At 39.5% G+C, this 16,636-nt stretch overlaps 1 protein-coding gene across 7 annotated transcripts in view; it reads right to left on the bottom strand.

The window, feature by feature from the left end:
* Positions 1-2,890: 2,890 nt before the first annotated feature.
* Positions 2,891-16,636, bottom strand: part of FILIP1 (filamin A interacting protein 1) — a 102,383-nt gene continuing 88,637 nt past the window's right edge. For 5 of the 7 annotated variants that reach the window (XM_005518149.3, XM_014263485.2, XM_014263487.2 and 2 more), the window contains 2 exons: positions 11,417-11,640; positions 2,891-3,708 (listed from right to left, as the gene is read on the bottom strand). In XM_005518149.3, the coding sequence (XP_005518206.1) occupies positions 11,434-11,640 (207 nt within the window). In that variant the 3' untranslated portion in view covers positions 2,891-3,708; positions 11,417-11,433. Of the gene's footprint in view, positions 3,709-3,879; positions 11,641-16,636 lie in introns of all 7 variants that reach the window. The other 2 variants (XR_001332318.2, XM_014263486.2) reach the window with 2 other exon arrangements.

Raw genomic sequence — 16,636 nt, 5'->3', positions numbered from 1 at the left:
TGTAAAATAAATGGTTTTTAGTTCTCTGGAACACCGAGAGTATCAGCCAAGACCACTGGGGGGAGCACATGACTTGTGCAAATGCATTTCACTTTGGAGACACAAGGCCTCTTTGACAGACAGCATAGGAAATTTGGATATATATATATATATATAAGCATCTAAAATGTAAGTATTAATTTGGTGCCTAAATAATTATATAGGGTGCAATAGTTAATCATATTCCTTGTGGCATCTGTGCTAAAACTGTATTTCATTCCTAATTTATCTTTTCCACTATCTCGTGGACCCCAACTTTTGCTGCCATTCCTCCCAGATAAGCCCCTTGTCGCTATTACCACCCTTCTTTTTTGCAGTTATTTCCTTCAGCTATAGTAACTTTTATTCCCACAGCCTTACAGAGAATCCAGGGAGATGCAACCTAGGATCCCAAGAGAACAAGACTGCTTGTAAACCTGTGGTGAGAGATGACAAGAAGTTTCTCTGGCAGCAGGATAACCAAGGGACAATATTGGGAAGCTGGGACCTGATGCTCTCAGGTGTGAGAGGACTGGCAAGAAAGGGCATGTTACAGTTGTCCAATTATGTTTCACAACAAGACAGAAAGAAAACTCACAGGCTGAGTTTATCTCTAGATATCTAAGTATTTGAGATTTTTTCATGGATTGAAACCATATATAAAATATATTTTATCACTATAATTATAATACACAGGTCTTTCAGTTCTCTTTAGGTATTAAGATCTCTAAGGGAAAAGTAGATCCTTCACTGGTTTTCTATTGCTTAAAAGCTACTGATGTCTATAGCCTCTACATTATCTTAGTGTGAAAGCAATTCCCAATTACCTCCCTTAAAATTACAGTACTTGTAGAAATTAATCACATCATTAGTCTATATGAATAGATTTCTTCCTGAGTGTCCCCAAAATAGAGGTTATGTGGCTAATGCACTTTTTTTACATATTTGTCATAGATACACATCCAGGTTGGGTAATGTAAAAAATTGACCAGGAACATAAATGCAAGATGAAATCACCAGTCTCCTACTCCTAAGTGTTGCAGTTCATCAGAAATATTTTAAAATCCAGATTATTTCAATACACCATGCTTGTATGTATGCTTTTAACAATGCTTTATTTTGGGAAGCCTAAAGACTTAATGCAAGTGCAAAACCATAAATGTTTCTCTATTTGTTTATGAATCATAAACTTACACTCATACTGAATTTGCTTTATATTAAAATTTAGACACTGAAAAATATTTTCTGCTTTGACTGGGGCCTTCTAAATCTAGACTGAGTTTTGGAATAAGATTTTACTTGTGTCCTACTCATATTTAAAAGCTGAAGTTTATTTCAGGCATGTCACTGTCACTTTCAAATAGCCAGGAATTTCAGTCCAGCTGAGCTCAGTGTAGATCTTAACATGGATAGGTTTTGATTCCCAAGTAATGTTTTGAAAATAGAAGATCTAGGTCACTACAATGTTCATTCTGCTGCGCAGTAAACTGAAATGTGGCACACACTAGGCTTTATTCACCTCAGCTGTATTGCTCTCTAAAAGCTGGAATTCTTCTCAGCTTGCACTAAAATATGATCTACAGACACAGCTATGTTATTGGCAAACATTGTCTGCTGTACAAAAAAAGCCCCACTCCTTATGAAACATGGTGTACCAACCAAGTATATGCTATATCAACGAAATTACTCTGCTGCCAGGATATGCAGCACTTAATTTTGACTCCTCAGTTTGGCTAAATTAGTAAACTCTTCACAGTGGAGATCAACTCCAAGAAAGTTCATACAGGTCCCAGAATATCCTGCTTCTCTAGAGTGTCAGCATTTGCTGCAGAACACATACAGAAGAGGAAAAACAGCTCCCGTGGCTCCCATGAAGACTAAATTGACTATGCAGCAGTGTGATACTCCAGCTTCAAAGATGGACCAACCTAACCATCCCAGTGGGATGCTGCATTAATGCACTCTTTCTGGCATCTCACAGCACATCTCCTGCAAGCAACACTGTTTTCCTTTCCAAAAAAAGTAATTTCTTCCAGTAGCTTCTGCAGTTAAAAATCTGCAGTATTTTAAGTATGTGCCAATAACTTAGATTAAAAATCATTGGTTATGAAATGTGAAAAAAGAAAAGACCCTGCCTGGATTGCATGTAGCTTTATTTATCATTCATTCAAAAATCATCCTTAGTATAGCTGCCACAGAACTCTCTGGATGCTATTTGAGAAGCTACAACCACCAGTGTAAAAGGGGCCCCTCAGCATGTGGCCAAGTGCCTGGTGTTTAGTCCAGGTGCTAGTCCAGGACTAAAGATTCTGACAATGCCAGTTGAACATCTCTGCCTGTGCTGTGAAAACTCAGGGTTAGAAACAATTAAGTCATTAAGGGCTTGGTGACTGATCCATTTCTGTATCTTAACATTTTCTTCTAAAAGAAAGATGGAGAGGTTTGCATGGGCATGTAGTGACAGGACAAGGAAGAATGGTTTCAAACTGACAGTAGGTTTAGATTAGATTTTAAGAAGAAATTCTTCGCTGTGAGGGTGGTGAGACACTGGAACAAAATGCCCAGAGAAGCTGTTGAACAGCTTTCCTGGAAGTGTTCAAGGCCAGGTTGGATGAGGTTTTGAGAAACCTGATCCAGTGGAAGGCATCCCTGCCCATGGCAGGGGGATTGGAACTACATGATCATTAAGGGCCTTCCAATCCAAACCACTCTATGATTCTATGGATCAGCTTCACCCTGTACATGACTGTGACACTGTATGAGACACCAGTCAGAAAAAGGAACTTCCAAACCCATATTCTGTCCCCATAAACAAATACATAGATGAGCACTGCCAACCCTAAGAAACTGGAGTTGAAATGCAAACACTTGATTATATTTGCATAGTTGTGAAAATTTATTAGTTACAGTGTAATGAAAATCGACTTTTTTGGTACAGGCAGAAGTAAAAACATACTTTATATAGAAAAAAATCACAGCTTTAAAAACTGATTTACATTGTTTAAAATGAGTAAATCTGGTTGTATTTCAAGGCATTGGACTTTAATACTTAATTTTATGCCAAACCATCACACAGTGCAAGAAATATTCTGCAACAAATTCCATACAGCAGTCTTCAGAGTATTTAGTCTCACAGAATCTCATGGTGGCAAAAAAATGTACTGAATACTTTTCCATTTAAACAGAAAACATTGCTGAAGTTACATTTTTCTTTCTTCACATACTCTCTATTACAAAAATATCAAATTGTAAATTTGACACTGTATTCTACAAATAAATGCATAATAAGCAACAGGAATTGCAACTTCGGCACAGCTACTTTACAAAGTGTATTATAAAAATAAATTATATGGCAGATATCAAACAAAATCAAGCAGGTGCCTTAGGCTTTGCAATTAAAAGTGAAATTCAGCTGGCAGAAAGATTGCTGCTCTCTCTCTGATTAGGTACTTTTAAAATACCAGCAAAGCCATTCATTTTTAAATCTCTACCAAGAAGAAAAAATATATAAAACCTAATGGAAGCACTAAAACTTCCACAAATAATCAGTAGCACAAGTGACCCTGGTGTTGCTGGCAGAGAGCTTCTACAGTGATCCATCCACAGGCATGGAGGGTAGTGCACACAGAGAGCTCTATCGGGTGGTAACTCATCTAGAGTTCACGCGTAACTGGTGAATGATGACACTCTCTAAAAGAAAAGAGAGCAAAACATTCGGGTTTATGAAACTACAAACGCATTGCAACTTACTTTAAAGAAGAATTACAATGGCAGTGCAAGGCATTTTTCTAAAAGTCTCACAATCTTACTTCACTGCTTGATAAAACTGGTTAATGCCACAAAGGGAAACTAAATGAGTACCTGTCGAGGGCTCAGAGGACCTTGGCTTCCACTTCAGTGTCAAGACCATGATTTGGTTGTCCATAGGAAAAAGGAGTAATACAGTTGAATGGATTAAAGCAGAGGGACACCAAAGTTCCAGTTCCACACCCAAACTAGGTAGAGAAAGACTTGGAGTTGGGCGTCTAATATCTTGTCTAAGCAACTTCATCATAAATCTGGTGGCAATTCATAAATGAGGAAGAGGTATGGGATAATTTATCTTTTTTTTTTTTTAGAAACCTATAGAAACCTATGCTGTGTTTATTCAGTGAGTCTTCTTGAATTTTGCTACTGACTTTAATGGGGATAAATTTCAGACACAGCATGCAAAACTATGTGTTGGCATTTTCTTTAAAAGGCTGGATTTAATTTTGCCCAGTGTGTAGTATCAGAGGTGCCTGATCCTGATTAACCCCTGGCCTCTGCTGAAGTACTAAGGGCCTGATCTTCTGTTCTTCTACCTATATATGCAGCTCACAGGCAGCTTTTTTAATATAAGAATAACTTTTTAATACAAGAACTTACTGTCAATTAACATTTTTCTCTAAGGTGTATTTTATGCATTTCAAATAATGTAACTGTACCAAAACTAATTAAAGCATACAGTTATACATTTTCAGAAATATTCATCTTAATTGAAATTACTTTTGTTAACTTCCTTTTTTAATAGTATGAAGATTTTTCAGAATTTACGTGACCCAAGAAATTACACTATTGGTATAACTTTTGCCTTTTACATTTTTATGGACTTTTGCTTTTATCTGCCTCGTAGCTAATATTTTCAAGGTGTTTCATGAAGTTAGATTATAGAAAGAAAGAAAAATGAAAATATTTTCCATGTGCTCTTATTGCCAGAACTTTGCCACTAGATGGCAGATCCCAGTGCTGCCTTTCATACGTGGTGAAGCAAGAGCAGGGCTGAAGCAACGTCCAATAAAATACATTAAGACAAATGAAATAATAGAATTTCCCGAATTGGAAGTATTTATTTTCCAAAAAATTTATCAATAACAAATGATTTTCAACAAGAAACGTACACCAGTTCTACCACACTTGAACAGTGAATGTGAAAGAACCAACTATTGTTTGATTTTACCTTACAGCCAGTGCTGTTCTAGCTTGAAGCTCTTGTGGAATATGATGTTAAAAGCTATGTTTAGAAATTATTTTCTTAATATTAAAAATATTATTTTTTAAAGAATAAATATTTTTTTAATATTCACTGTGCACATTTAATAAGGAGTGTAGACACAAAATCCTAAAACAATGGGCAGCAGAAAAATATCACACTCCTTGTTAAGGCTTAGTCACTGAATGAACATCAAAACTGCAGCCAGTGTCTGGATTAAACACCTTTCTCCTACAGACCCAAACAGTAATTGTGCAGAAAATAGTAGGAGAAAAAGTAATTTTTAAAGAAGTCAGATAGTTTCCACTGATATTTATCTTCCATTAATTTCTCACACACCTAAAGAACACATGCTTCAAGATTGTCTCAGTTGTATTTGAAATGCTTATATATATGTATGAATATATATATTATACACACATACACACACACACACACACACACACACACACACACGTGTGTTACTAAAAGAGGTGTCTGAACAGTTACTAAGCTAAAATTAGAGTAGGGCAGATTTTGTCAGAGTTCTTTTGGGCCACTCTCTGGGGAATGGATATGATATATTCATATCCATGGAATATGGTAGGAATATGATTCTATTTGAAGGATATGATTAAATAATTTTTTCTAGGGTTCTAGATGGGAATCTTCCAAGGAGCTATGTATTCACTTAAACAAAACAATTTATTTTAATGACAGAAAAAGAAAATTAAGTTAATGTAAAACAGCTAATTCTGCTTTCAGTCCTACTGATGTAAAGCAGAACTTCTTGAGGAAACACATCAAGATACCAGTTCATATAATGAAGCACATCAAGTGACATTTTAACATATAAAGTTTAATTTCTCCTTACAATATATACAAGTATCACCAGATAATACAAAAACAGATGTACCACAATTGCAGACAATGCACACCCAAGCAACAGAAGAGAATCATACATCAGTATTTCTAATTCTGTTTTTAAAATCCCAAGGAGAGGTTTTTTTTTTGTTTGGAGAACCATTCACACCTGAGTGTTTCATACCTGAGAGCTGATAGCTCTGCACCTGACAGTAGTTAACCCTGGTTACATTTTAAGAGAAAAAAAGAAGCCAAGGTAAGAGCAATGTGTAGGGAGTAAGATTCAAAGTGAAGTTAATATCTATAATGAAAAATATTGCATATAATTTTGCCCAAGAGCAAAATTAAGAGAAAGAGGATAACTCACACTTACACAGGGGAGAAAACCATTCCCCTAAATGAAAACAAGTTCAAAAGATGAGCTCACAAAAACTCCTGCCAGCTAACTACGTGTTTCAAAGCAACTCAGTGAAATTGGCCACTGATGTGTGATGGGAACATATAATTGGTCTGAAAATTGTCCTGACTGTTGCAGCTTATGCCAAGTACCTGAAATTCAGCAGGACAGTAGCAAGCTCCATTTGAAGACATGTTGTTCCACATCTGATCAGAATTACTGAATATTCATGTAAATACCGAGTGTATTTTAGAAAGTGTTTGGCATATTTCAAGCAGGGACATACCACTTGGCATCCTGTTGGCACGGATCAACATATTAATGTGACTTTAGAGATTACTCCCATGGTGGTAATTACTAAGAGCTTTAAGTGGTTTGAGGTTTAAATACAGTGATGTGTACTCTATGGGCCTACTACAAGGAGTCACAACGTGTTTGGTTTTTGAAAAATCCCACTAACAGGTGTCACAAAAGGAAAAAAGGTGAGCAAAGTAAAGCAAAACCTCTGTTTTTCTTCTACCATTTGCCCAGGATGTTTACTAATCTGAGAGAAATCCCCCCAGGCATTACAGCTGAAACTCTGTGCTCCTTTTTCACTGGCACTTACTCAAATGTATTGATCTACTAATGACTACATTAGCAATACCCCTATGTAGCAGTAAGTCTGGTGATGGGCTCTAATTTCATGGACACAGTAGAAAACTTGTTACGAACTAGACTTAAAATCAGGGAGATCATCTGGAGAACTAAGGGTGCATCTTCTCAGTCCATGTGTGCTGCTCGTGAATGGGCTGGCATTTTCCCTGCCCTTCCCCCTCTCTACCTTACGGCTGGTGCTATGCCATATGTTACTGCTGATGGGCTTGAGTTATCACAACTGTTTATATGGCCATGTCATCAGCCAAAACAGGGCTTCTCTCCAGCTGACACTGAATGTGACTAAAAGTACAAAGATTGGTCAGTCATCTTAGTTCCTGACAAAGCACTGTAACTATCATTACGATTCTGAGTACATTATTTTGCTACTGAAATTGTTCCACTTCATTATGAAAAAAATCCCAAACAAAATGACTAAGAAAAAAGGTAAAGAGGGAGAAAGCATGAGAATGAGTGATTCCAAATGATCACTTAGTAAGGCTTAGTTTATGTATTATAATCCAGTAATGTATAATACACAAAAGCCCTGTAAAAAAAGCCCTAATATTTTACTTTGGATCGATGTATCAGAGTTTAATTCTTTGGTGCCTAGTAAATTCTGAGGTCTGAACAAAGCTTGTCCTTATGGTATTTCTGACATCACTCTTGTGTTCATTCTTTGATGCTGTGTGAAGGTGAGCTCATGCCCTACTCTTCTACACAGTGAGGCACTGCTAAAGTCTTGCTTCTTTTCTCTGCCATCCTTTTCATTAAACTGGAACAACTTATTCTGGAGTCCCCTATTGCTTTGTCGGGTTTGGATGAAATTGGTTGGTGTGTTCGGTGCTATTCATTAGGGAAGGAGAGATGGAAGTATGGATGAACACAGACACTCCATCTTATAAGCCTCCTTTTCAAAAGGGCTAGGCTCAAAGGCAGCCTTGGGAACAGGGACATGAATCTGGGGAAGCTCCCTCCTAGGTCAGTATCCTGACCCCTCAACCACTCTCTTGTTTCTGCTGAGTGAATACTGAAGCATTCCATGCAGAACGGCACAGTCTTTCCAGGAGGGAATGAGAATGCCACCTTCATCCCCCTCAGCTGCTAGTGCCACTAGTGAACCTGCCTGCAGCTGAAGTGGGTTTGAATCTCCTCAGGTACAGTTGAAAAGGGGAACTTGTCTCCTACCTTTGAAAAAAGGTTTCAATCAAAACCTTTTGACAATAAGCAGCACTACCCCTGTGTTTGTGTGGTATTTGATCTACTAGAAGACATTCATGATCCTACATTCACTTTAAACCACCAACTGGTTTCCTATGCCCTCTGTTTTTTTTTTCTGGCCTGTAAGCTTGGCACAGAGTTACATTAAAGCCAGCCTCTGTGCTTTTTTGCCAGATTCCTTTTAATTCAGATCAGTTCCCCAGTTAAGTTCAAACACTTGTCCCACCACATAGTCAGTGACTACTTTCTTGGTTGGAGGTGACAGAGACAGGACTATAGCTTTTCAGTCCAGTGTGGAGTTAGAGCCTGACTTTAAGTGACCATGAAATAGTGGCTTGACTTAAAAGCCTCGGAGGAAATACAAGAATACCTGCATTACGGATCTCACTGAGATACAGAGGCTGCAGTGCTACATTTAAGTCATAACAGAAACACTGACTAGACAAGGGAAGAACATCAAGAAGATCTTCCGGATGCCTCTTGTGCTTAGGCACTGTTTTTAGATTTCGTTGTTTAAATTGCCTTTTGGAGCTGACCTACTGAATGGAGAATCTTACTGTAGTCACGAAACATAACTGTCTTCAGATTCAAAGGAAATTTCAATGTAATACAAATAGTTAGCCTTGAACTTTTAAGATTTCTGAACTATGGGCTTTCTTTTCAAGTCATTTTACCTTTCTTCTACCTTTAGGAAATAAGAATATTAGGTCAATTAAAACAGATGTCAAAAGTTTTGAGTATAACTAAATACCTGTTTTTAGCTAACAGTTTAACCAGCTGCCCGATTCCAACCCTTTAGACTTCTGCTGCAGAACAAAAGTCCATTTTTGATGTGCAGCCCCTGGGGAAAAATAACAGGATCCTAAGTCTGACCTCTCTGGAATTTCTGAAGTTTGTCTCATCAAATCCTACTGACTCCACAGGAGCAATTCCTAGCCTGTGCCTGCATTTGTGGCTCTAGCTTTGCCAGTTTCTGTGCCCTAGATATCAGGTACTGTGAGGCTGGCTTGTTTCTTCAGGTGAATTAGTTTCTTAGACCTCAAACAAACAAAATTTTCAACAACAAGCACACAAAGGATATTGAGCATGGTGACAGTCAACTAAGGAACAAAATTTCTTTGACACAAGGAAAGCTTAAGGCAGCTGTATCAATCCACACTTGATGCCTGGGGATCATGTTTGCAATATTATTTCACTGGTTTGACCTTACAACTTCCTTCAGTAACAGTATTTAGGGTGAAAATCCAGAAAAAAACCCTGTTTGTTCTTTTAAATAGCTGTTAAAAAGTCTGTGTTACAGTAAGAACAGTAAGATCTCAGCAACAATTTATTGACATACTGAGGCTTTTAAGTGATAAGAATTACTTGAGAGGATCTGATGTATTTCTGACATAGTAATTCACATTGCTTGCTAATTCCAGTTTCCAAGTTTAATCTGAAGTACTGGGAATAGGAGTTACAAAAAAATGCTACTAATACCAATCTGATTTTTGGATGTCATAGGAATAAAAACCTTAAAATTAACAACCATTTTAGGCGCTACACATGTGACAAACCAAAACCTCCTCTTTTTTTAATGTGGCAAAGAAAAAATCCCCTTTATGTGAATGATAAAATGTCAGCTTTACATTGGGAAGATTGCTGTATCTGGTTTTAAAATTCTACAGCAATGCAAAGCAGACAGAAAACTAAACACTGCTTGGATTGAGTATAATTTTGTTGACCTTCGGTGATAGAGTCTTCCATCAAATATCTTCTCCCAGGCCAAATTTCTTATTTCAACCACTAGTGCATTTTCCTTTCTGTGAATTTTGTTTGTAATTTATTGGTGGACTTCCCACCTTTCTTTCTGTTTTAACCACTGGGCCCTTCACAGCTTGCTGAGGTGGTTGAAGCATTATACAACTTTAAACCCATCATTTATTAGTCTGCACAGCTTCATTTCTTTTGATTGTGACTTTCTTCTGTGAAAATTGATCACTGAATGGAAATGTGCTTTAATAATTCAACTGTCATTAAATAATTAAACAATCATAACAACCATCAGCATCCACACTATTTCCATGCTAGAAAAATTCCTTAAAACATGCTTAAAAAATGCAAACATACAGATGAGGAAATCACGAAGAGGGAAGGAAAAATGATGAATCACCATGGTGTATGTAAGGTGGTCTGCATTTTATGACAAAATATTTTAAACAACTGAAAACTGGGAATAATTTCATTACCAAATCCTCTCTCTTTCTACCTGAGCTGTGCCTTTAGACAGCAATTCCTGCCACCAGCAGTCTGTGCTGACTTACCCTCTAAGACATAATAAGGATGCTTGGCAACTAAGGTTTAAATGTAAGACCCAACCAGGAAAACTGAAAGCCTAGTCAGATCAATCGAATGAGTTGCTTCATAGCCTTTAGTGGTCTTTGGAGCAGGCTCAAATGGATTGTGTCAATTTTTACCAGACAGTGTTTCTCAAGCTTTTGCTGAAGACTAAACACCTTCTGGCTCACAAGCCTTCATCTGAGTCCTGAGCTGGCAGCATTCCAGTGTGTGTAAATCAGGAACCTGGTTCTAAGTGCTGTCTACAAGTGTTAACTCTCTCTGGAAGAATTAAGTTGCTGCCAAACATTATGCAACATCCCTATGCCCTTGAGTTTAGTAACTATCTTGAGAAAGCAGCTCACCACTGAGAAATGGTGATTTTGATGGGAGGCTCCTAGACAGAAGGCCACATGGTCACATGGTGCCCATCCTTCCTCTCTTCCCCCCCCCCACAAACACACGAGGTACTGACTTTCATTAAAACAGGACCTCAAGTGCACATGGCAAGTCTTCTGGCATTGCTTCCCTAGGCCATGTGGCATTTCAATAATGTGATCAAGGCAGGAAAGAAAGCAGACCATGCAGCAGCAAAAGTGGAAAGTGATCTGTTAAGGTGGAAAACAATCTAGTACATGTGACCAAACTTCCTTTGATCTACTAAAAAGTGATCAAGTCTATCATTAAGAATTCCTGAACTAGATTAATAACCAGTTACCCCATTCTCACTTCCTAGACTGAAAATCTTCCTGGCATAAAATTGCCTTTTTGACAGCTTTTTTTTTTTTTTTTTTTTTTTTTTAAAACTTGAGTAAGGAAACAAAATGGTTTGGTTATTTAAGTAGTCAGTGCACACACTTATTAGTTTGTTGTTAAGTATCATCTGCAGGACTTCATTAGTACAGGCAAACGTGAACAACTACACAGACAGGGGAGCTGACTTCCATGGCAGCAGTAAAACCTGCAGAACGTACCCCCTGAGCCACGGCCATCAACCCTGACCCCCGCCCAGGGAGGCAGAGCTGCTGGCTGAAGATTTCTTCAGTTCTATTTTCATAGACTGAGTCTCAGCACGAGGCTCGAATTTTGTCACATTTCCTGCTCCTGGGGCTGCCACTACCGGCTTTCCTGCTTTCATACCTTTTGACACAGGAATGCGGGTGGGTGTAGGTCTCGGGGATAACCCGTCCTGTCCTGTCTGCAAAACAAAGAGACAGAAAAATGCTGTGAATTTAGGACTTCTTCTCATACATTCTCATCTTACACTTTTCTTTGTTTTTTCCTTTATCTCTCAAACATCAATATCCCAAATAATACCTATTAGCAAAGTGATATTCACACTTGGAATATGGCCATGGCACATACTGCTAGAGTAGGGCCAAAGGCACAGTTGGGATCAAATGAGGTTCCAGAGCTGAAGTCCAGTGTTTTGAATCAAGATGTCGTGAGGATGGGAATTTATGCAAATCTCCCATTTTACAGCGTGACACAGTGGAGGATGACCTTAGAGGCTACTACAACATTGGCTTGGCTGTCAAGACAGGTACAATATTAGCATCAATATTAGTATAGACACTACCACAGGCCCTCAGAACAGCATAGTCAGCTGAGGCTAATGATGAACACAGAGCACCTGCCAAATTTTAGGAGCTGGGGCATGGTCACTGAGCATTATAAATAAAATGGAATTTTACTTCCCAAAGTATGCTGAGCTCATGGCTGAGGCCACATATTTCTGCACTGGGAAGAGCAGGGGGCTGGGAGAGAAAGAGACAGAGAAAAGATCTGGGTTTCCTTTTCCTGTGTCTGCAGCAGGAGGGATGTGGGAAAGGGCTCTCCCCCTCCAAGCCCTAATCATGACCTGAGAAACTTTGATGAAGGTGAAGCTGCTAACCCAGATTTCCAAGGATACCTCAAGGCATTGTGGACATGGTTATTTTACTATCTCTGCCAGTCTTCTGCCCTGGACAACAGCCTAACAAGCATACTTATCCTGAAGTTTCACTACTTCAGAATTAAGAAAACAAAGAACAGCGTAAGTGGTTGGCTTCGGGCTGGGAGACCCAACACCTCTCCTGTGCCCTTCTGAAGCTCCAGCTGGAGACCAGGCCAAAGCTATCCCATAGCTTTGAAACTGCAAGCAGCACATATGCTTCAGCTATGGAACCTCACCGTGTAAATGCACAAGGAGTACTTGGATAGGATGAAAAGACTCAAAAGGGCCAACTGCTATTTTCTGTCTCTCTTGGCCAGATAATGATGCATGTACTCTTCAAGGTCAAAACTGGAGCTACCCCATATGAATGATGGCTTAAAGAAAATACTTATAAACATGACAATTCTGAAAGGAAAATGGGGTTTATCTCCTGCAGCGTACAATACAGATAATGGTGACAAATGATGATGGTGACAACTTCAGTGTCTCCGAATTTCATACATGACTGACATTTCTGTTCAGATTATGGATAAAGACTTTGATCTCACAAAAGAGAACAATTCTCATAAGATCCTGGACACTTATAAGCAAAATAAAACTGAACAGCTGAAATATACCAGATTGGGGGCCCATGTCAGGGCAACATGCATTGTAGATTTACTTGAAAATGCTCTACAAATGTTTTTCAGCCAGTGGCATCAGAGCTTTCTGTCTGCATCCTGAGCATGCAAAAGAAAACCATTCCTTAATCTTCTAAGAACATTTCAAAACCCCATGTGTACACTCAAAAAAAATCACAATTGGAAAACTTGAATGCTGTCTGCCTGACAGGAAGGAAGCCATTTTCAATAACTAAAAGCAACATTTACAATAGCAGTCTAAAGGCTAATATGGAACTCACATGTAGATGTCAAAACAAGTTAGGTCCATACAATTCTGTAGGGCAAAACATGCAAATGCATTCCATCAGCCTTGGAAAATATGTCAACATCCCAGGGAACCCAAATGACAAACATCTTGTACTCCCTGAAAGAGTTCCACAGTGTGTAAACATGAGGCAATCAAATGGAGTAGCTGGAATCTCAGGCATTTCTTCAGCTCTATTCACATGTAAATTATTAACTAAGGATTTGGGCGCCTTCAAGTTACTCATTTTCAAGCCTAAATCACTCAAAAGCACTTTGAAAAGAACTCTAACTTGCTTTAAATTTCTTAGTTGCCTTCATTCCAGCATACTAACGTGTTGATCGTTTGGAAGCTAATGCCTGCTTCCCAGGCAGCTGCAAAAGCATTTTGTGTTTGCCAAGTGAGATGGCACAAAGGTGCCTCCCCAGCCGGCTGTCCCCTTGGGCACGGGAAGGGGCAGCAAGCAGAGAACATATCCAGTCCACGTCTGTAGCATCTGTGGTAGAGAACCCACAGGACTGCCTGTCTCTCCATCGTTTCTTCCAAGAATTCAAAGTCATTCCTTCCAGCCCTGTTTGTCTGTAGGCTGCTGTCTTCTGGTTGATCCAGGAATGTGGCTGCAACCAGAAACCAACCCTTATGCAGCTGGACTGGAGTGCCCGAGATGTGGCCCCCTGGGACACTGGGTGATGCAAGCTGGATTTGAGCTGACAAGGCAAGACATGGTGCTGGAACAGGGACCCAGTGAAGTTACACATGACATTACCGAGAGTGAAACTAACATGTGCAGCTGCACGGTGCAGTCATAATCAGCTCTCTCTGCAGACACAGGTGTATTAACCTGTGAAGTTGCATTAAGGTAGGACAGTCCCATTAAAGGAAAAAAGGGTAACGGAACATACAGAACATGTAGCACATTTGAGAGGTTTGTAACAGGTCCTGTTTGGTGTGTTTTATTGACACACCAAGAGAATGCTTTCATGCACAAACTGGCTTCTGGAATATTTTAATTACAAAAGTGCTTTTTCAGCATTTGTTCTCAATCTCATCAGGTCCCAGCTTGCTCTGGACAGAAATGGTTCAATTCAGTGAACAACAGACACCTTGTGCAATTTGAAATGACCTGAGCTACTCAAGCAATGTGCACGGGGCTGGTAGAGGACAGATGACCCAAGGAGACCTAAAACTTCTGATAAAGCAGCTGGAAGGCAGGTAGACTACTTGACACCACTGAAAATGGCACTAAAATAAAGTATGTTTAGGTAACTTTACCTTGAAGGGGTGGGACTTAAGTTCTACTCAATATAGTCAGCAGAGCTAGTGGGCAATTCAGCTCACACAGAAGCTAGCCCTGTCTCAGCTGGATCATCCCCGGTCACCACAGAGGCAGCACACAGTGCTGACACGGGGACTGATGACTACAGACTAACTCAGCTGTCCACACTGAGGCGTCCTGTGCCATCTGAGGTGTCCCACCAGCTGCCACTGCAGAAAGGTACAGGTCTGTTATCACTCCCAGCCTCACACATGTCTCAGTTGCCACAGGCACACAGCCAGCACCACAATACCTCTGCATGGGTGAGTGAGCTGCCCCCTGCACCTCCAGGAGCTCTAGCAGCAGCTTAGAGCATATATGGGACACCTACAAAGAGCTACATTTAGGTGCCAATCTCAAACTAAGAGCTGTCCAATTGCAAGTGGCCTTCCAGCTGCATAAACACTTGTCCCGTTCGCTCTGGCACCCGACAGCTTCTCAGCGGGGCCCGGTCACAGGACTCTCTGCATGGTTGGTGCTGTGCCACCGTGCTGGCTCTGCTGCAACTGGGATTCCCTCTGCTCCCTGCAGATTTGCTCAGCCCTGGAGTCACTGTGTACCCTGGCAGCATAAACAGTTGGCACTCAATGCCAGGCTTGTAGGAGGTGGGGAGCACAGGGATTAAGTGATTATAGAACTGACACCCATCCTGGTAGCCAAAGATCCACATTCACCAGCAGTCCTATAACCAAATGTAAGGCCTAAATCAAACAGGATGTAGGCACCACTGGTTTGGGTTTTTTCACAAAGAATACTTTGGTTTATTCTGTGTGATTTTTTTCTGCAAACTATATGAACTGTCCTGAGAAAATAAATTTGGGGCAATGTGCTAAGGGAAGACTAACAAACAGGCTCGTTTTGGTCTCCATGTCCTCTGGTCCACTTGCAATAAAAAATCATATCCTAGGTCTGTTAGGATAGTCCAAGTATTTTCCTGGGAATGTGTTTAAGTCTAATCAAGCTAAGGAGGACTAAACACCATTTTTTTCTCTTTCTGTGGGAACTATCCAAATCCATAGGCTGCCATAGAAAAGGCATTAATACACTGTACAAAGCATCTTGTGTGAGGAGAGTTAGGACAAAAATTAAAAACAGCGAGCTAAGAAAGCAGCTGTGTATCAGTTCGTCTTGTTCAATTTTATTATTTAAACCCTCAAAATCGTATCTGTTGGTTTCATCTAGGGTTACTGAGTAAATTATCACAGTTTGGGTTTTCTGACTAGGGGTAGCGAAGTGCGTTTGTAAAGTTGTCATTTGCAAAACAGATGATGAATACACTTTTTTCTCCAAGAGGCTAGGGAGGAAAAGACATATTTGAGCTTGTTCAAAGTTACCTGCTCTGCCGACTAGGGACATTAAAAGGGAAGCATAAGATAAAGTAAATCTTATGGCTGAACTATTTTCCTTACATTCCAAATTAGGGAGGATAAAGTGAAGAAAGATGCCTGTTTTTAGCCAGAAAAAAAAAAAACAACAACAAAACAACAAAACAAAACAAAGAAGTTTTTTTATGTCATGGTTCACTGCATCATCACAGTAGAGACAGACATCTAGTTAAAAAGAAAAGTTTTAAAAAAAGTTTTCCAGGCTTCTGAGAGACAAAGGAGTTTGTAAATTAATTCAAGACTTTAAAAAATGAACAGTTGCCTCTAATATCCAAAGACTGTAAAGTATTTACAATACATTATATAGGCAGGAAGAGAGAACGAGCGCATGTGCAGTCCCAGACCTGTGTGATGAATGCAAGTTTTCTTAATTCAGAAGCTTTAAATGAGAATGGCAGCTTCTCTCCAAAAGTGTGAAAGTGTATCTCAAATACACTTCGACATTTCAGCTTGGGAAGAGATGCCTGACAAGGCGTGTTGTAGGGGTCTGCTGACTCCAGAGCAGCATGGACAAATGAGTAGGGGATGACTATTCAGTATTTGTCAAGATACAAGAAAAAGGCTGTAACCAATGAAGATATTGCATAAAAGGTATCAAACAAAAGAGCTTTTCCTAAAGCCCACAACTGAATTCACTGCCCCCTGATGTTGT

Source organism: Pseudopodoces humilis, chromosome 3 (genome assembly GCF_049639895.1).
Source record: "Pseudopodoces humilis isolate 2021_Gansu_Grassland_sample_001 chromosome 3, ASM4963989v1, whole genome shotgun sequence".
In the NCBI taxonomy this organism is placed as follows: domain Eukaryota; kingdom Metazoa; phylum Chordata; class Aves; order Passeriformes; family Paridae; genus Pseudopodoces; species Pseudopodoces humilis.
Note: the sequence above shows the minus strand (reverse complement) of the source record. Positions and strands in the feature narration are given on the sequence as shown.